This window comes from Hydractinia symbiolongicarpus, chromosome 10, assembly GCF_029227915.1.
Source record: "Hydractinia symbiolongicarpus strain clone_291-10 chromosome 10, HSymV2.1, whole genome shotgun sequence".
Classification (NCBI taxonomy): Eukaryota; Metazoa; Cnidaria; class Hydrozoa; order Anthoathecata; family Hydractiniidae; genus Hydractinia; species Hydractinia symbiolongicarpus.
In genome coordinates, this window is record NC_079884.1 from 1,157,313 (window position 1) to 1,179,459 (window position 22,147).

Consider the following 22,147-nt stretch of genomic DNA (forward strand, 5'->3'; position numbering starts at 1 on the left):
TGAAATCACAAAAAATCAGAATCACGGCGAAACGGATGTAAACGGAGAAGTGTAACAAAATAAAAATTAACACAAGGTATATATTTAAAAATTTAGAAATAAATAAATCCAATTCATGAATTAGAAATTTAAAAAATCTGCTAAATTATGAGTAGTTTTGGGTCTGGAATAACTTTCATCATTATCTCGACTCCCACCACGCCCCCTGCCCCGACGCCCTCTTCCACCACCACCTCTTCCGCCTCTTTCGCCACCACCTTTTTCGCCACTTCCACGTCCACCACCACGACGGGTCGCGCCCCTACCGCCTGTTCCACCACGACCACCTCGGCTTGCACCACGACCGCGACCGCGTCCTCTATTACCAAATGGGCGATTGGTGTTATCACTCAAACTAATGTTTTTTACCATCGGAACAAGCGCGCTATCACACATTGGACATCCTTTTATTTTCGTTCTACCATCAGGGAGAGGAGTCTTTTCCTGAAATGTGAAATGTACTTATAGTAACTTTAAAAACGCAAGCTTATGTGAAAATTTGAAAAAAAACATGGGTTTGTTTAGTATACCTTTGGAAAGGTGACGTCTATTAATGCACCTTGGCATTGATCACACTCCTCCGTGGAGATCAGTATCTTCAAAGCATTTTTACAGACAGTCCAGCACGAAGAGCATCTAGACATATAAAAAACAATTTTACCGCAATATTTGATGCATGCTTTGCAATATCATCTAAAAAATTTAAAAGAACGACAGCTTACTTATTGCATGACATGCGCCATTTTGGAGCTGTAAACGGTTCTAAAACGATCACCCCGCTCTCACAGAAAGGACAGTCAGCGACTGTTAGCTGTTTGGATGAATGCTTACATGTGGGATGAGTGCATTGATTGCATCCACTCTTGTTGCTCATGTCTTTGAACGGTGGAGTAGTGTAACAGTTTGGACATAAAGGATAACTCTAAATAAAACGACAAGATGAAAGCGACGAACATAGATACAAAAATATACGACTGAGAATCTTCCACAACTTCAAAATATTTTTTTAAGTATTATCACTTCACGAATATCTTGAGAGTGCTTATACAGCTCGAACGCAATCAACGTCTCTGACTTAAAAAATCTTTCCTTTTTTTCCCCCTGTATACTTATATAAGTTTCAGACAAATTTAATGCGTCACAAATGCATTTCGAGAAGAGTTTTGCGTGTATTGTTTTTTTGCAAAATTGGCCAAACTTTGCGCAAATTAAAACGCACATAAATTAACGTGTTCAGCTATTTGCTGGGGTTACACTGTTACCTTTGAATTTCCGTCTTTTGACCATAACAACAGTTCGAATTCATCCAGGGGACATTTCAACTCCTAAAAAAATTAATTAACTCATTTATTAAAGCAAGCAGGCAAGTAAGTAGGAAAGTTAGCCGATCAGCAAGAAAGCTAGCAAGCACGACTAACCTGAAACAACTTGACAAAACCATCTTGAGGTAAGTTATAAGTTTCTTCACACGTGCTACAATGAAGCCGATATGGTCTCGCGTCGATATACTTCATGTAGCGTCGACATTTTCCGCATCTTGTCATCGGTTTGCCAGTTTCAGACAACTTTGTGAAGGAACACTCAAACAACTGGTCCATGTTGTCGATGTGTTTCATAAAGTAATCAAACTTGCGTTCAAAGATATCGATGGAATGTCTTAACACGGCTCTGTAGTCAGCTTTCCCATTTGCAATCAGATTCAACTGCTTTTCTACTGCAGCACGCATGGTAGGTAGGACAAGCTGCGGATCAATCTGGTATATGATAAAAGAAATGATAAAAATATTTTTTCAATGCATGATGATCTGTTACCACGAAAAAAAAGAAAAAGAGGATAGTTACATATTTAAAATTTCATAATTTTAGAATTTCGAAGAATTTAGGTCTCGGGATCATGTTTTACGAGAAAACGCTAAATAACGTATAACAACTAAAAACAACTTTTTAGCCAAATTAATATTATTATCCATTAGCGTCAATTAGAACAATAACGGTAGGCTATTTAGGAGATTTCAGGAGGTGTGGCCATTCTGACAAGAATTAAAACGTGACGAGAACAGGAATGTCACATGCATTCATTACCTTTTTGTAACCATGAACTAACACAATACCAAGGGGAGTGGGTACTAATCTTCTTCCAGATTCTATCGTGACGTAATTTCTCTGACAAATATTGTTTATGTGTACCGGGATACTAGCATCCGTGCCAATACCATGCTTCTCCATTAACGTAATCAGTTCGGCTTCAGTGAGGTAGTCTGGTGGCGATGTTTGTTTTTCAACCAATTTTGTCTACACACAACAAATATTATTCTTAAAATAGTGACCATGAACTTAGTGTTTAACATTCAAGAAAGAGTGACCAGGAATTTAGTGTTTGAACATTCAAGAAAAAGTGACCATGAATTTAGTGTTTGAACATTCAAGAAAAAGTGACCATGCCCTATTTTTTAAATATTTTTAAAATCATGCACTTAATGTTTGAACATTCAAGAAAAAGTGACCATTCATAAACAGTTTCCTAATTTACGTTGACAGTAGGTAACTGTGGACACAAATATCGATATGATAAGGCTTAGGCAAAATTAATGAAGCATAACTATGCAGGAGACAGTTTGTAAAGACGCTACCTTCGCGCAAATGTAAACTAGGTGAAAAGCGTGAAAAAATCCGTTAGCGCGTCCGTCGCGGTCAGCAAGGTCGCGAAATTCGGGACAAATGGTCTTGCTGACGTCAGCAACAATTAGCATGTTTCAAGAGAATAGATTTAACCAAAAAAGCTGTAAACTTTGTCCAGAAACAACCAATGTGATTACTTGTGGCAGCGACATTCGAAATTAGCCGTCTTGTTTTATTACATTTTCTCCATGATTGTTAAGATTAAAACTTGATTTGTTAAGATTTGTTAAGATTATGGTAAACGTAATCATATGATTAAACTTTCAAAAACGAGTTTTTATAGTGTCACAGTATTAATCCTATTCATGCCCTTATGACCCTGAACCTTTCCTTAGCTAAATCTTATCATTTTGGAAAAGAAAATTACAAGCAGTTGGAATACCACGCCCATTTTTACAAGCTCTATCTAATATTTCTAATTTTTTGATATATTATTTTCTTTATTAAAGTTCTTTATTCGAGGTTTGCACGCTAGTCTTAGACTTCTTTCTTTGAGTTTAAAGACAGAGTGTCAAAACGTTTACAATTCAGTTTAGTTTATCATTATATGTATAGTTGCTGCAATGATGCATATTGTGGCAATATTGTAGGCGTTTGTCCACATTCACGTGATCATGGTGGATTGTTACGACCAAAAGTTCGTCGAAATTTAATATGGATTTGTCGTAAAAGAAATTGTAAATGTCTTTCAAACCAAATGCACAAAATAAACATCAACATCTCATTAAAAATGCATATCCATTTTTTTCGGACTTTTGACCAATTAGCGGCTCAATAAGTTAATAGATTTTAAATGCCGACAGTAACTATTGAAGTCATGATCTTTGATTGGCATGTGACATACAACATTTGAACCATGTTTCTGACTTACAATCCATCCAGTCACAGTAACAAAAATCAAACGCGGCTTACCTCTTGTATTTCACAAGTTTGATTTTCTGATAAGTGAGGCAAGCTTTCTCCTTGTGGTATTGCCTGCCATGGCATAACAGCAGTAAAACCTGGTTTTGTAACCGTCTTCCCTTCACAGGTAAATTTTTCTCCATTGATAAGAAAAGTTATTACTTTTTGTTTGTATACACAATCAGGACTAACCTAGGAAGAAATGAAACACGTAAACTCGCAACAATTAGAACTGAAACAATAAGACTCAATGGTTGTAAAAACAGCAAACAAGTAAAAAGACGAACATACAGTTCCAATGAAATGTTGTACAATATATTCATACACACGCCACGCATCTCCACTAAGTTCAGAATAAGATGCCGCCTTCATTGGCGTGATTGGAGGATGGTCACCCGCGTCAGCGCCTTTACGTGGTTTGGTGTACCCTGTCTTCAGTAAATCCCGCACATGTTCGCCCCAACTGGAGCTAGATGACTGCTGTCGTAAAGGTGCTGTGATGTCAAAATTCTCGGGATAGTGTGTCGTCTCTGTTCTTGGGTAGCTGATATAACCCTGTGAAAGGATAAATCAGATTTAAAAACAAAACAAAGCACTCCTACAACACTCATACAGATATGTTGAAAGCTAAAAGATTTCACCTTCCTTATAATTTACTCACCTGAATGTACAACTTTTCCGCAAAATGCATAGTTTGCTGTGGACCAATTCCGAGCGCAGACGAGGCGACACGAAGTAGTTCAACTGTATTTAATGCCTGAGGTCTTTGCTTCGTTTTTTCTTTCTCTTTAATTGACACAACTTTTGCATTTTTTTCTGCTTTCACAAGACTTAAGAAGACATTGGCTATTTCTTTATCAAATACTCTCACACGGTCCCAATCAACTTGAAATCCTGGCTTAATCTAAACAAATAGAACAAGAATAGCTGAGAGAAATAACATGCCATGCAGAAGACAGCTTTAGTATGCATTGAGCGAAGATTGGGAAATGTTTGGCTTGTGTAGAATTAGGGTTGTGACTCCAATGGGTGCCTTTGTGAGTGCTACCTTGTCTCTCTGAGCTTTAACAATTTAAGATTAAACAAAATTCTTTGAGGCGATCGGTATAATCGTGAAATCAGCATTTACACAGCGTGAAGCAGCTAATGTGAAAGATACTTACTGTAATCTGCAGTTTCCAATATGTTTCTGGTTTGAAAGTTTGAATTTGATCATGTCTGTCAACACAAAATCCGAGAGTTGGTGTTTGACATGGACCAAAAGAGATGAGTGAACTGTCAAGATTTCCATATTTCCCCTAAAAACACAAAATGTATATTATTGAGTTTTTTCAAGTATTTTTTGTTGAAATGACAAAATGAAAATTTTCCAGCAGAGTTTTGAAAACAAAAGCAACAAATGAACAATTTAAGATGTTCTTAATGCGTTGGCCACTCAATTGGTTAGTAGTTCAAATAGAACCGAGAGACTGACGCAATTTAAAAAAATAGAGACCAGTGTTTCTACAAGATCTCCTCTATGTCATATACTGATTTTCTCTGCGCTTTGCCATCTATAAAGATACTAATGTTTTTATGGGTCAAGTTTATCTGTTCTCACAGCGACATCATGCTGTGAGTAAAGAAAATTGACGCCAAGAAAAACATAGCGGAAACGGCTCTGCGACAAAACATTTCTGACAGACACAAAAAAATTTAGCAAGAACGGCGATCTAAAGAATTTATAAGAAAAGTCTTCCGTAAGAAAAGTCTTCCATGAGTTTTTTCAGTGTTTTCATTTTTTCTGAGTTCCCCAGATGTCTTCTGCAAAACAAAGCAATACTGTTCAGGTTATTCAAGTCCTACCGCAGAATTTAAAAATTGAATATCGTTTATAACAAAAAAAGCAAAACAAATGTTAACAAATTTGTGCAGGGTGAACCTTTTCAAACATCAATCATCGTGACTTGTATTGTGGACATGTCATCAATGTGTCATCAAACTATATTAAAAGGCATACACCTTACCTGAAAAAATCGTGTTTGAAATCTTGTAAAAGCGCAACCAATACGAAGATCAAGTTCTTGTCTAGCATCAACTGATAATGCTTCGTTTTTGTTTGGTTCACCAAGATTCTGCATAGCTTTCTTTATGTCTTTATCAGTAATCGCTGAGAAATGCGCTCTGTATACAGCCTGGATAATGTGGAAAACACATTATAAGTATGCCTGGAAAAAATGTGTAACTTAGCTGAGGTTTAGTGTATCTTTCCCTGAGAGAAGTTTGGGCCTTCTCAGTATTTAAATAGGAGAGACAGTCAGGAAGGAAATAATAAGAATTCAAAGATGCGCGACATCGTGACAAATCAAAAAGATTTGAACTCTATAGCACAGTATTATATCACTAATTAAGCATCGCAGTATGAAGATTGTTAAACTTTACTAGCAGAGAAAGGAAGTAAATAATCTGGAATCGTCGATAAACTTTAAGAAAAAAACACGGTTAGCAACTGTTTTGATATGTGCATTTGATGAGTACGTAGTACAAATTATTTAAATTTATGCCAAAAGCAAAATACTTAAATACAAAAGGACGTTGACACTTTTGTACTGAAATTAAAAGCGTTGAATTTCCCATTACTAAATAATTCATTTTGCTTACTTTACCTGTTCGTTGTAAGCTTTTGATTTCATTACTGGCTTAACACAGTCAATAACCTAAAAACAAATTATTTGACATGCATGGACGTCATAAATTTACAAAGAAAATGATGCACAACTAAAGTAAGTAAATACCTCGAAACATATGTTCTCCCCTTCTTTATCACAATCAAGCCACAGTACCAAGTAATCTATCCCTTTACCCTGTTAAAAAAATCAAAAAATATAGCAATAACAGCAACAACAACAACAACAACAGCAACAACAACAAATGTATCAACAACAACAACAACAACAACAACAACAACAGCAACAACAACAATAACAACAACAACAACAACAAATGTATCAACAACAACAACAACAGCAACAACAACAACGACGACGACGAAAACGACCACGACGAAGACTGCGACAACAACAAATAAACAATTACATTCAACAAAACTATTTGGTAGTTAGTACATCATAAGTAGAAACACGCATTCTTAACGCTTTATTTAATTCCATCATTTATGTATATATTCAACTCATGGTCATTTTAACCTAGAAGCGACTTTAAAATTGATTAAATGAACAAAATGTCAAGCTATGGGTAACTTGAACTGTGAGGTTAAAATAGTTCGTAATGTGAAAGTATAGACTTTCCCTATGTTGTCTAAAGACATAGTCTTAAGAGAATACAGAATAACTCGAGGTAACAAATGTTGCAGTTCTGGAAGGTTTTAGCTATCGTAAAAATTTTTAATATTTATCAAGGAACAGAACATAGTCCCATGCAAAATTTATGTTATACCATGTTCCTTTTATATTAAAAAACAGTTTTGTTATTATTATCAAATGATGTATAACAGCCCTTTAAAAACGGTTTAATTAAAAAACAAATGTCATCATTCCTGTCATCATAAAATTCGCGAATTTTCATTCTCGCAAAGATACACCCAAACAAAAAACTAAAATGAAATCATATTGCAATCGGTCAATGAAATAACAAAAAAGGTGGGCAGAATATTGAAAGGACACATTTAACAAGAAATACGACGTGAATCGCAATGATAATAAATACTACTTAATAAAAAGTCGAGTTTGATTAAAAGAATTTAGTAAATTTTTCAAGGGAATTTTGTTGTTAAAATTTAGTATATACATACCTTGTATAATTTGATGTTATTAGGATACTGTATCAATATACACAATTTTTTTGACAAAAACTATCGATATTTGGCTTTACCTAGTCGTGTTTTTTATTTCTCATGTTTAGCATGAAATTCTTCCCATTTTCTTATAATTTAAGCCTTTTTTATACTTTGTAATACGTACATTACGAATATTTACAATGTAATGTCTAAGTATACACTCTTTCAGCCGGCCAGTCTGACATTTTTCTCTTTGACTTCTTCCATTGCTGAATCACTGATCATAGAAGAGAAAAGCACAAGAGTCGGATAGCTACACACTGTAAAATACATTTTACAGCCTTTCCAAAAATAGTAATAATTAATTCTGTTAAAAAATTTGCCTTAAAAAATGTTCCCCATGTTTTTTGTGTTTTTAAGGAAAAAAAGAATATCAGTATAATTTTCACTTTCTCAATGTTCCATGTTTTTGTTTTGTTTTTTCAACCATTCTCAGTCTAATTGGGATTTTCAAGTCAGTCAGCGATATATGAAATACGGCGAAATTTATTTCTCGGTTGTCTAAAATTTGCTTACCTAGTTACCCACAAAAGTAATGACGTCAGATATTTCTAGCCGTTTCAAAGACATTAGGCCTTGAACATAAAAGCGCAATGCAATGGCTTCACTAATTTTGCTATTGACGTCAGTCTAATGCATTGACGTCGTGCTGTAGCGTTAAGAAAGTTTGAAAATAAAATACATCAAAGAAGAATAGGCAAATCCACTTTCCCAGTGGATCAGAAAGTGGAAACATTTTTGTGCCATGTTGTTTTGTGATATGTGAGAATGTTTTTATTACATAAAAACATATATGTATTTTTTTTTGTTAGTTCTCCTTTGAAAAGCTTTTCAAAATTTACTGAATATTTCTGGTTACAAAATGATTTGTTTTAAGTTCCGAATTATTAGCCACCTTCGAAAATCATGCGATTACATGTGATACCCAAAGCGTAGGCCTTTTAGCTTTTTTGAAAAAGACGTCGAAATGGAAGAATGCGTTGCAATGCTCTCGACGTTTTCGAAATTAAGCTTGAATATGTTTTTTGAAGTTTTTAAACTTTAACATCTTTTGTTATAGCTAATTTGGTTGATGTGTGAAAGTAACAATTTCACATTAATAATTAAGATCTTCTATAATTAATGATCTAAGGATTGTTTTGCTTACTTGATTGTGTTATCTTTTTGTTTATATTTTCATGAAAAGCCAAGCTTCACTTATTTTTTTTTTAATGTTGAAAGCCTTGAGTTCTTATATACTTTGTTCTTATAAAAGAACTGCGTACACGATTCCCCAATGGTACAATATGCATCATTAATAATGGTCTAACTTAAGCAACCTCAAGTCGGCTTTTCCACTAGGCCAAATAAAAATGCGCGGAGCAGTGGAGCTATTTTTTCAAACAATGTCCCCCTCGTTTTCTTTATCGAACTGGATTATTGACAGTCAGTAAGAGAGAGAGTATAATGGCAGAGGGAGTGTGACAGTTACATAAACAAAACAATGAATTTTAAATCTCATTGCATACAACAAATGTTGAAAAATGCTTTTTGATGTAGATAAGCTATAGCTGCAACCCTGAAAAAAAAATGTTGAAATCTCTCTACTGTTTCCTCCCCCTTCCCCAAAGTCAATCTCTACTCCAGGTTTCTGTTAGCATAAGCCAAACATATTCAAATGAAATTCACAATATTTTTTCCCGCAATTATAGCTTAGCTGGCTACTCGCTGTCTTGCCTGATAGTAATGCCGGTTGGCTATCTAGCAAGCTTTATCTTTTTGAAATGATCAGAGAATTATGAAGTGTCAATAAGCGTTAGTAAACTGTATATAAAGTTTCAACTCTAAATTTACTAGGAAACAATAAAAATATGTATTGACATCATTACAAAAACGTAGCTAGCTGTTAGGTTTAGCTAGCCAACATATACCAAAAGATACTACCACTAACAATACCCTACTTCAAAATAGGTAAATTATTTTGTGAAACTGCTAGGTAAAAGCTGTAATAGCCAACATTTTGTTCATACATTCCTCAAACTGGCATGTAAACAAGTAGCATCCCGAAATTTGCTCATAATTAATCCGTTCTTGTGTTATTCTGCATTTTTCCATGCATATTTCGCGGAACCAAGTGGATTTGGAAATATGTCTATTGTTTATAAAATACCGTGCTCATTAAGAATGCATTGTAATATTATATTTATAAATAGATTTATTTAATTTTTAATAAGAACATTCGACAGAAATTTTTGTTTGCAGATGCTGGGCATTATTTGAATACGAATCTTGCAAGAACGTAGTAACGTTGAATTTTCCAAACAAGAAGAAAGATACAAAACACCAAAACAGTAGCAAAGATGATGTACTTGTGGGGAGTCTTAGCGGTGCTTTGTTGTATTGTGTGCCTTGCAAGTGGAGATATAATGCGATTGGATGCTTGTAGCAAGTTTTATGCTGCCTTTGATGTTGTTTACGATAATTCCTTGCTGACAAAGACTGTATTCTCATTGGTTGAGAATATCGATCTTATTCGATGTTTGATTATATGTATGCAATATCCAAATTGTAAATCATTCAGCTACATGTTTTCTCATTCACAATGCAGAATACATCATTCCACCAGAGCTGATATTGGAACTTCTCTACAAAAGATCGTTGGATGGACACATTATGAAACAAGGGAAAATGAACCAAATGTAAGTAAAATTATTGCGGTCTACATTTAATTTAATTTTGTTATTGTTGTTGTTGTTATTCATGTGGACAATTCTTCCAAGCAAACGATGAGGAGGTGAAATGGGTTGGGAAATCCCTATTTTTAGCTAAGTAATTATTTTGACATTTGATTTCCATTGATCGGCTTTTCGCCTATTTTTTAGTGACCGACAAAAAGTACTAAAGCAGGCACAAGCAAGTCCATGTTAGCAAAGACACACTAGGTAGCGACAGGTTCGAAAACAAAAGCAGAAGCTTTTTGGTTTAGTTAATCCATCAGCAGGCCACCAACACGGATAAAAAGTAATTAGCAGGATCAGGATTCCTGCTAAATGGCAAAAGCTTATTAAATATTTAGCCGCTCCATGCGAGAAGAAAAATAGAGTATACGTGTTGAAAAGAATCAATAAAATGTCGCGAAGCAGTTAAACATTCGAAAATACTCTAGTGCGTTGTAATATTTTTTAACAGTTTCTAGATCATGTTTTTAAAGTATGTCTTCCTTTCTGTTTCTTGATTTTCTTTAACGCCTGTGCAGCCTTTTGCTTGCTGTTATTGGTCGCCACGAAACACAGAAAACAGGTATATATAAAGTCAAAATAAAAAACTAGATACAAGGACAAAACGCAAAGGAGATTAAATTTATTTAATTAATGACAAATAAGCAGTGGATGTTTTGCAACACAAACTTTAGCTGCTCAAAAAGTAAAAGCCATGTTTGCGTATAGTATTCTTTAACATTTGAACATATCCACGTTTGTTTTGCAAAAAAATAAAAAAATCACTTGCAATACTCTTTTTCAACTCTTGTTAAATCATATCCACACACTTACTTCAGTCCGTCTATGAAGTATGTAGCGAATTTTCTGACGTGAATAAAATTGTGTTTACTTTATATAAGTTCTTCTAAAAATATTATATTAAAGTGAAATATATCCTTAGATAATACATTTTTATTTTATTTTTTCGTTTGTCCATTTATAAAAGAAAATCAAGATAATTCTGAAGTGTATTTTGCAGAATGTATTTATTTCAATTTAGTTGGGTCGACTTTGTGAAGTGAGAAAACCATGTAAATATGGAAGATGTGTGGATACATGTGATGAGAAAGGATATAAATGTGAATGCAAAGGTATTTTTATCTATCTTCTAACTTGGTTAGTATTCTAAGAAAGGTTAATACTTTAAAGTTAACGCAATACATTTGAATGATATTTACGCTATTCTATCAAGTGGCTGGATTTGCATTGTTTTAGTCAAGTTTAAATGTTTTTTTGATGACGTCATCGGCCAAAACAAAGATTTTGTAACAATACGTCACTTTTAACCAATTAAAAGCGTGCAAATAGACGTCATTCGAGAAAAAATTTAGGTTGCACTTTCTGACAAACCCTCTGCATTTTTCGAATACTGCTAAAATTAAATGTTCTTTTAAATATCTATGTTATCTACAAAAGGATGTATTACATCAGCTATAAGGAAATACCGAGAATGAGAAGTAACAATCCGAAGTGAAAAATACACCCTTAAATTCGTGCTTTGATAACTTCCCTCGACAAATATTTTATCGCTATAAGCGTAGTCAAATTGGAGATCTTCAACCATTTACTTTTTAAAAAAAACATGACCTTATTTAAAAGTATGTTGTAACTGCAGTCATCGCGCCATGTATAGATAAAATAGAGAGGACTTATCTTTCAACCCATTATACTAAAAAAAAATACTCTACAAAAAAAATTGTTCCCTTGCCCTGTTGAATTTGACACTGGTATTCAAATATTGTGAAATATCTAAATAATTGAGTGTTTACAACTTGTTTTAAAAAGTTAAACTTTTAACTTCGGAATAAGAAACAAGAGAACAAACATTTAAACATGATAAACAATTCTCCAGGTCATAATGTCACGTGGTACAACGTTCGGTTGAGGAAAAACACGCACAGTCAGACTCTCACATAAAAAGCTTTGATTAAACAAGAACTACAAGTATCTGAATTTAAAGATAATTAACTCCTATATATACGGAGGTGTGGCACTCGAGGGCTAAAATATGCTGATATCAGCAGCAAAAAACTGAAAACCATAAGGCAGAACCACATTTTTTCAAAATTACCCAGGGTTCCTTAACGTTGTCCGTCATATTGGCCAGCGCTGAAACTTGTTTCTTAGGTCATCCCTTTACCCACACAACATCCTTTCTCTACATACGATACTTCGAATCCTCCACTGAAGATTAGGGACACCCAATCAAAAAACAAGAATTTGAGGTACCCCACAATGAGAAGTAAAGAACAAAAACGCCTTTCTGATGTCTGATGATGAAAGATGGCGGCATCTGGATAATATTTATTTTGTGATTTTAAGCTACCTAGCTAGTACCATGCCATGTACCATGTTTTAAACAATGACGTGATAAAGTACAAGAGCTAAATATATTATTTTTATGTAGCTAGCTACACAAAAGATTTTTCAAGGCATTCTGTCATTTTAAATAAAGATAGCTAGCTAGCTATTTGGACCTTCCATAACAGTGAACAGTCAAGACTTGAGTATATAGCTAGTTAGGTATGTAAGGCATTGCATGTTGGTTAAATATGTTGTCGCAACAAACAGAAAACTGTAATTCATAAATAAATTTCTGAAATGTTCAGGTTTCTTTTATCGAATGGGAACCTATTTTTCATAAATAAATTTTAACCTAACGGTTTCTTTTATGAAATAACAAAATTTGGGAGAGTAGTGATAGCCAGAAGTAATATTCGCGTGGAGCGGGAAAACCTAAAGTCTTTGTCCAGGTTAAGACTCAGTAAAGGGTAAACTGTGTCACACGGAATAATGTGTAATGTGTTACAAATCAAGTGGAGCGCTTATTGCATTAAAGATACAGTATATTTTTCATAAACCAACATTCACAGGACTTATGATGAAGCCTATTGGTACTTCTGCAAAGCAAATACAGTTTAGCATTTTTCATTTTGCATAATAGGTTCCTGGGGATATTCAAAAATTAATTGTGAGTGGCACTAGGCTGAGCGATTAGTGCAAGTAAACGTGTTGCAGATCCAGGTGGACAAAAAAATAACTTCTCACCACTTTGTATTTATACGGCATAAAATTTAGATTATGTATTTGGCACTGTGCCTTAGAAGCACATCCCACTTTTTCTGAGCTGGATAAGGAATTTGGTCCTAAACCTAGGACACATTTTATGTTTAAATTATTTTTAATCCTGAGAATCACTTTTAATGTTTTCTGTACACATAGCTTGTCATAATTGATATGCTGTCAAAAACAGTTTATCAGCGTCTCCAAAAATGGATAAATTCAGCAACTCAGAAACTATGATAGTAGTAAAAAAAATTTTTGGGTTTATTTCATCAAACTGGTCTAAAAACATTTAGTACTAAGTTTCAAGTCATTATTTCAATTTTTACTGAAGTAATAGGACTTTTACTTAGTATAGTTTTAGCATAGTTTTTCATACCACTGACACCAAAATGGCTGCAGGGACTAATCGGTTTGAAATTAATTTATAATATTTTAAAAAGTTGTTGCATAGCTTATGTATATGACATCAAGATAAGGATTAAAAAGTTACTGTGGGACATGGGTTTTAAACCTTAAAAATTTCCAGCGAGAAATTTGAAAACTAATAAATGACAAAATCGCAAAAGTTTATCTTAAAAATTTTAATTTTTGTTAATGTGAAAGTAATTTACATGAAAAGATTTCTGATGTTTGTTGTGAAGAAATCTTCCATATTACCCATATGAGATAACTTGATGAACAATGAATTTTCCTGCAGGTGTTCTCAAATATGTGTTTAATATAATTTTAAAAACTGTGATGTAATTTTCCTTTTAAGTTTTGACTTTTAACCCAGCCAAAAAGCTCAGCCTTGTCCTTTCATACTTAGTCTAGCTAGCCAGGGCCAAAAAGTTTAATATTCAAACTTGACCTATTTTACTAAGTATTAAGTAATAAAGGCTAGGATAATCCTAAATCTAGCTATAGGGTAGCTAAGCTACCTGTAGGAACAATATCAAACAACGTCGAGGCTGTTATCCTTTGTAAACAAACCCAGTGGTATTTTGTAATAAGTACCAAATTTTATGTGTGCATTTATTGGACTAATGAGTGTAACCAAAGCGCCCTGTACGTAAATCCTAAAAATTTATGTCATTGGCTCACTATTTACGACTGACACGTAACAAAGACACCGTACTTTGCTATTTTCCGTAACCTACACCGAGATTTGGGTGTGATATATATCAGAATTAATTGTCTTTAAGTAAAGCTAAATTAGCAAAAACTCACCTAAAACTACATAATATGACAGGTTTAAAGTTGAAAAACAAAGATTCTAAGAAAAATTCAGCCCCTATTTATGTTTAGGGGACTGGGTGAACGGCGTGTTTTAACTTCAATTATAATGGCTACTATGAAAAATACGAGCCAGTAATTGGTTTAAACCGTAAGAACATTTTAGACAAAATAATAGATTTTCCTCGCTTTATCCTCTACTTCTCCATTTATTTTTATATTTTTTATTTAAAAATTTTTAAAGCAATATTACGAAATAAGATTTTAAAATAATGAAGAAACAGGAGACCATTTTATAATTTTTAGTTAACAAAGAAGAACTTCTGTTACTTAGGAGATATGTTACTTAGGTGATATGTTGGGCAGTAAAGAGGGTGTTGGAAGAAGTGTTACTTGCAGGATAGGTTCTGCTTGGAAAAAGTTCAGAGAGTTGCTTCCTTTGTTGACTAGCAGAGTCTTGTCAATTGAGTTAAAAGGTAGGATGTATGAGGCCTGTGTAAGAAGTGTTATGTTGTACGGTAGTGAGACATGGGCAGTGAAGCAGGAAGATCTTGACCATTTAGAAAGGAATGATATGAGAATGGTTAGGTGGATGTGTAACGCCAGTCTGAGAGACAGAAAGAGTTCACATGAGCTAAGAAGCAGGCTAAGTATCCGTAGAATTAAAGATGTTATCCAGATAAGAAGATTGAATTGGCTGGGGCACTTGAAAAGAATAGAGGAGGATAATTGGGTAGGACAGTGTAGAGACTTGATAGTTCCTATGGCAAAGCTCAGAGCCAGAGCGAGAAAGACTTGGCAGGAGGTTATAGACAGACTTGATACAAAGGAAGTTGAGTTGAGTTGAGGAATGATGGTGATGGTAATGGTGATGGTAATGGTAATGGTGATGGTGATGGTGATGGTGATGGTGATGGTGATGGTGATGGTGATGGTGATGGTGATGGTGATGGTGATGGTGATGGTGATGGTGATGGTGATGGTGATGGTGATGGTGATGGTGATGGTGATGGTGATGGTGATGGTGATGGTGATGGTGATGGTGATGGTGATGGTGATGGTGATGGTGATGGTGATGGTGATGGTGATGGTGATGGTGATGGTGATGGTGATGGTGATGGTGATGGTGATGGTGATGGTGATGGTGATGGTGATGGTGATGGTGATGGTGATGGTGATGGTGATGGTGATGGTGATGGTGATGATGATGATGATGATGATGATGATGATGATGATGATGATGATGATGATGATGATGATGATGATGATGATGATGATGATGATGATGATGATGATGATGATGATGATGATGATGATGATGATGATTAGACACACGAGTGAGTCAGAGAAAATCTCTCAAATAATTCCTCAGAACTAACATCAACTAAATAAGGACAAAACTAGCGTGGTCACGTCCTATCCTCTTAAATAGTAAAACATTTCAAAAGTATTTACGAATAATAATCACATGAGTAAGGAACAATAAAAGCAATATCAAAACAGAAGGCGCGGTCGATATCTAGACCACAAAAAAATCGTGTGCGACATAGCGCCATTTTCCCACTTCAACTATTCTGATTTTCGGTTGGTGGGAAAAGTCATAGTGGGTCTCCTGGCGAGAGCATTTAGGACGTTTCATAACCTTTTGTCTTATGCAAAAACGCATTCAAAAAATGCCTACAATTATTTGTTAAGTGCTTAATTATATTTTCATTTTTCTATATGACGTAGTAAGTCACAAGCTTCAAATAACCTGATATATACAGGTTTTTGTTTACATTTTAGGTAGTGCTAAATTATTTACGATTAAGTATTTGTAGTGTTTTATGCATCTTTTGTGAAGTTTTATGTTTGAAACTTCTGGATTTCGTCAGTTATTTTCTATTCAAAATTTTTTGCGTAATTAACGAAAATGAAATTTAAAGGGCCATAACGGCGTGTAAAATTACATCTTATAACTACAAATGTTATGTGATATGCTCACAGAAGTTTGATTTGAGAAAAAGTCAGCAATGCGATTTAATTCCGAATTATGCTTGGATTTTCAAGATATTACAAAAAGTTATATTGTTGTTCAACACAAACAAGAATAAAAGAGTTTCTACCAAATTTTATTTCTCCGGTCAGTGGAATACACCACTAAGCAGACTGTGAAAATTTTGGTTTGGACTCGACAGAAAAGTGAAAATCACATTGATTTTAAAGTAAAAATTCTACCAAAAAAAAATATTTCCTGCATAATCCAAGATTGCTGCATTTCAGATAAAAATTTCAGATAAATTTGGAAAAAAAGGACTTAAAAAGCGCGCAGATCAACGAAATATTATTTATTTCACATCGTAACACAGATTAATGTATCACACTCTGTTTTCTCTAAAGTTATTGATTTGACATGGCACTTCTACATGTGTTGCCTTGTGTTTAAGAAACGACTTGGTCAATACTGGAGAATATCAAGGTGGAACTATAAACACATATAAAATTAAAGAGAAAAGTTGACCTCCTTCACTTACACACAAATACGAAAAAAGTGTGATACCTTTTTATATACCGCCAGGTATATAATCAAAATAATCTATTTTAAGATTCTCACCTAGTAGAAAGCCTAACTTAGAGAAAGCAGAAAATAACTCTTCTTTCATTTCATAAAATTTCACTCGTGATCACACGATGACCTTTTTTTCTTGTTTGGCGCTTCTTCTACAGTGCAAATTATATCGTAATGGCACTGTGCGGAGTGCAATTATTCTAGAATCTTAACTGCACTCTTTAAGGAGCGCCGATAATTTAAATATTTATTTTCTTGCGTTTTATGATAAGTGAAAAAAAGATATCTTTGCGATGAATTGAACTAATTATAAATCGGGTAGTAAAAAAATCTAAACATTGAAATTGACATGCTGTGCTACTCTTACAAAAATAGTTCATTGTGTGATTAGCTCGTAATGGAACGTTTACTCGTGCAATTAGAAATAATTGAACTCGTAATTTTTTGGCTTTTTAAATTTATCCTTGTCCTAACGGACTCGGATTAAAAGCAAATACTCGTTCGGATATTTCCTAATTGCACTCGTAAACGTGCGATTACATATACTAACACTTCTTTCATTTCATGAAATTTTACAACAAACTCTTATATTCCATATTTGAATTAATTTTTTTCTTTAGACCAATGGGTTTTATTGGAACGTAATGTTTGTTTTGGGGCACGTATGAACGAATTTGCAACATTTAAAGTACTAAATAGTGCATTGTTGGCTGGTGTAAAATTGGTGCATGTGGGTGGACCTGGTGTGACATGTATGCAAGGAGCGATACCGTCAAACTGGGGATGTGACCGTGGTGAATATATTCGCATTGTCATTACAGATCATCAAAATAATACTATTTTTCCATCCACGCAATATTACAAGAATGACGGCTACTTTTCTGTACCAGGATACAACGCCAACTCTCCCTACTTGATTTTTGATGAAGGTAATCACACTGTTCAGATGGGAGAAGAACTCAGGCTGCATTATTCCGAGACCTTGTATGGTCCGAATCCCAATAATAATGGTGGTGAATCCTGCGCTGATATTTACGTCAAACTTTGTGACATGCAATAACGGATTTATTCTTCTTTAGTAATACAAGGTATTTACGGTAAATCTTCTAATGTCTTTGCACGTTTAAACACATCTCATTAAACAAAACTAATCGACACTGCTCTTTTTTATTCATTAAAAATCATTTTGAATAATAAATTTAATTGTTTTTCAAACCATGTTTCTATGTTTTTGTAAAAGCCTTTGATGGAAGACAATTTTTAAAATGCGTAAAGAACTCGTTTTAATTGATTTATGCTTGCTCTTTCAAGCCTTTTTTTCAGAATTCACATTTAAATATTGAAGGTTTTCAACGTAATCACTTAATAAGATGTAAATATTATTGTTGGTGTTGTAATTGTTGGTGTTGTGTAGTCAGGTTGATGTTGAAACCTTCTATCACGTAGATTTTACACCTTGCAAGCTGTTTTGAGTAAGGTTTTAAGAACTTTTCTGGAAACTGTTTTTTTTGCATTTTCAGTTTAATTTTTTTGGTAGAAGGGCAGGATTCAATATACTGAAATATTTGCTCATGTCTTCAAAATTTAAATGAGGTTTGTCAAAATTATTCCGATATTTGAAAACGAATTATTTGACAGAGCAATTTTTTGCGTGTGGATGGCAATGATCATAATCAGGTCTTTTGAACTTACTGGAATTAAAAAAAAATTAAAAATCCGCCTTTTATTTGACTAATCGGTAGCCCGTGGAAAAATCCACGAGCTCACCCGTTTTTTTTATATCGCATTGCGTGTGTCTCGCTACTTGCAGTACCATTTTGCGTGACGGACAGACGCATACGGGTATTATAATATAGACTAAGGGCCTTTTTATATGAGAACCGGGAAACTCGCCTATCGAGTTTCCCGGTAGAACGGGGTAATATCAACTCGGGTTTAAATGTAAATTTGTCATTTTCCGTCCCGGGTTTATATGAAGAAAAATTAGCGGAAATTGAAAGTGGCGGGGTGAGTATATAAACAAATATGGTTTCCATCAACAGAAAAAAGAAGATAGCGATACTGTTTATGCTTGAAACAACTTTGTTATCACTATTAGTTATTTTTTAATTTTTTTAAAATTACCATCATTTCAGACCAATTTAAATATTATTTATTTAAATATATTATGGGGCTATTATTTATCTCCCACACACTTGAAACAGGATAAAAAGTTAATTTTAGATCATTCTCAATTATAATTTCAGTGAAACCTGGTGTTTTCAGCATGTTTCATGGTTTTGTTGTCTTTTTATTACAAATACGCTATAATACAAAAACAAATATATCCATTGATTTGCATAAATAGTGATAATTATTTGCTCTTCTAAAGCTTACATAAACTCTTTCCGTCCTTAGCCACCGGGTTTTTCTGTTTACATGGACAAATATCCATCCCGTTTGACCGGGTCACTTGCCCGGGATCTCGGTTGACCGAGTTTCCCGTTGTAGCCGGGGCGAGACGAATATGCACCATATAAACACGATTTAAATTTTCAGCGTCTTTCCGCGAATATCCGAGATCTCAGTCATGCGGGATATCTGGACTGAGTTTCCCGGTCTCATATAAAAAGGCCCTTACAGAAGAAATATTTTAATGCATTCCAAGAAAAGAACTTCTCTGTGATATCTACCCTTTTACGATTTATAAAATTAGAGTTGTGGAGGTCTAGGAATTTTTTTCCTTCCTTTTTTTTGCTAATTCTTTTGTAAATCTCTTTTAAATACGCTTTTGATAACAATCACCAACTCGGTAAACTGTTATTTAATGAAAAAAAAAATTTTTACAGGGAATTTAGAAAATCACCATTTTGAGTGAGTAAATGAAAGTTTGTAATGAGGTAGTGGTTATATATAGCTTTGGAAAGGCTTTTTAAACTTAAAATATAAAATAACTGAAGCTTTGTACAACGTAATCACGAAATACACAAACCACACAAAGGTTAGTAATCGCACCTGATCTACATAACAACAACAACAATAACGGCGACGACAACAACAACTATAACAACAACAACAACCAAAACAACAACTATAACAACAACTATAACAACAACAACAACAACAACAACCAAAACAACAACAACAACAGCAACAACAACAACAGCAACAACAAAATCAATATAAAAGTTGAAAAACAAAGAAAGGAAAAAGACGAGCATATTTTGATTTTAAGATTTTCAGTATGACATGTTAAAATGAATAGATATTGAAAAAAACCTATACACAACACTGCACAGGCCGGATGGTAAACAAGATAGTGTCATGTAGTACATTACACATCGGTTAAACATTCTTGGTGTGCAAAGAACATTGTATCCTACTTTATTTGTTGAATTTACAAGTCGTGATTAACTATTAGCGAGTTCACCAGTCACAACCAGGCCTGCTGTATGTAAATCTAAAGCTTGAATTATCACATACCAAAATTAAGGCATAAGTTTTACCTCTTGTTCAAGGTGTTTTGGAATATGAAGGTTTTCCATAGCCTCTTTCTTACGTGTAGCAGCATCAAACAGTTCTATCTAAAAAAAAATACCCTAAAACAGCAAAAGTGTGCCAAACAAAATTTTTGCTAGTTAAAAATTTCCGTGGTTATCGTTTTTATCAAAAAAAAAAAGGATTAAGTAGAAATAAGAATTTTTTTTCAAGAAAATAAAATCGGAAAAGATTAAAAAAGTTCTTCTTGACTAATAGTGATAGAGTATAAAGATACCTTTCTTAATACCGAAGATTTTGCCTTCAATAATAATTTTAAATCACACAATTCGTTTTTTTTTTTGTTTTGAAAAGATCAATAACTCAAACTTAGATCGTGTACAGAAAAGACGCTGAAACAGGAGGTTATGAAATCCAGGTGGCAGTGAGACACCAGATCACACCAGATCACACGATCCATTTACATGGAGTGTTTTCAGTCAATTAGAACAACAAACAAAGGTATATGGTGAGAGTGAGTAATAAATCAAAATTGCAATTAGGCTCGTTTCCATTCGACTGCATTTTCTAATTTTGTCGAAGTGCTCATTCGCTAACGAGAAAACTTGTGACCTTTTTTGCAGCCAAATTTCGGTAGAAAGAACAGCAGAATTTCCACATACTTACAGGTTCCACACTATCCCAGTTATTGTAATATCCTTTAAAATCAAGCGCCATGACATGTCCACAAACAGATGTCATTTTAAATCTGACTGACTCTCTTTGAAAAGTACCAGTGTATTCATGGATAGCACAAGACTGTGATGCTCCTGGAAAGAATTAAGAATGAGCAAAAATACAAAGCGAATTGCTTTCGAATGTCCTTCCTGAAAGACAATAGCAGATCTAAAATGACATAGCATGTTGTTAAATACCTTTTCGTGTGTTGCAACTATTATTCGATAATATCTTAGCTATGGATAATGCCAGAGAAGGCTTTTCCGCAACCATCAATACAGTTTTCATTGTCTAAAATATTTATATTATCTAAATAAAGCATAGTGTAGAATGTAATTAATGAATGATAGCAACATCTCAACAAAGGTTCTTTGATTATTAGGAAAAAAATATAATGCAGAATAACCATAAATTGATGTTTTTCTTATGCAATATAAAATGTATATTTTAGTCAAGCGGTACTTAATTTAATTAAAGGAGATTTGTCATTGGATAAATCAAAAAAAGTTTTGTCATTGGATAAATCAAAAAAAAGTTTTGTCATTGGATAAATCAAAAAAAAGTTTTGTCATTGGATAAATCAAAAAAAAGTTTTGTCATTGGATAAATCAAAAAAAAAGTTTTGTCATTGGATAAATCAAAAAAAGTTTTGTCATTGGATAAACCAAAAAAAAGTTTTGTCATTGGATAAATCAAAAACAAGTTTTGTCATTGGTTAAATCAAAAAAAAGTTTTGTCATTGGTTAAATCAAAAACAGTTTTGTCATTGGATAAATCAAATCAAATTTGTCAATTCAACACAACATGAAATTTTCTGCACCAAAATATCTAAATTGATCATCATCATCATTTGCATCAAAATTAACAGTGTTTTTCTGTCTAGGAAGGCAAGTCCAACAGAAACTTAAAATGGCTGATTTTTACTAAACA

At 33.8% G+C, this 22,147-nt stretch overlaps 1 protein-coding gene across 1 annotated transcript; it reads right to left on the reverse strand.

The window, feature by feature from the left end:
- Positions 1–12: 12 nt before the first annotated feature.
- LOC130662552 (DNA topoisomerase 3-beta-1-like) lies at positions 13–21,531 on the reverse strand. Its single transcript, XM_057461444.1, has 16 exons — positions 21,415–21,531; positions 21,167–21,309; positions 20,509–20,586; positions 6,396–6,464; positions 6,267–6,317; positions 5,628–5,795; positions 4,785–4,919; positions 4,283–4,525; positions 3,913–4,176; positions 3,631–3,813; positions 2,122–2,331; positions 1,458–1,793; positions 1,302–1,364; positions 762–961; positions 570–675; positions 13–483 (listed from the first exon to the last, which is right to left on the reverse strand). Exons 1-16 carry the CDS (start codon positions 21,503–21,505, stop codon positions 121–123), a joined length of 2,703 nt encoding a protein of 900 aa, XP_057317427.1. The 5' UTR covers positions 21,506–21,531; the 3' UTR covers positions 13–120.
- Positions 21,532–22,147: the final 616 nt, after the last annotated feature.

What these genes read in the sequence shown, in the direction of transcription:
- LOC130662552 (XM_057461444.1), bottom strand. Translation starts at nt 21,505, where the DNA reads ATGAAAACTGTATTGATGGTTGCGGAAAAGCCTTCTCTGGCATTATCC. An exon ending in TACAACATTTCATTGGAACT is followed by an intron (nt 3,814 to 3,912) that starts GTATGTTCGTCT and finishes ATTTCTTCCTAG; the next exon opens with GTTAGTCCTGATTGTGTATA. An exon ending in CAAAAGACGGAAATTCAAAG is followed by an intron (nt 962 to 1,301) that starts GTAACAGTGTAA and finishes CGTTTTATTTAG; the next exon opens with AGTTATCCTTTATGTCCAAA.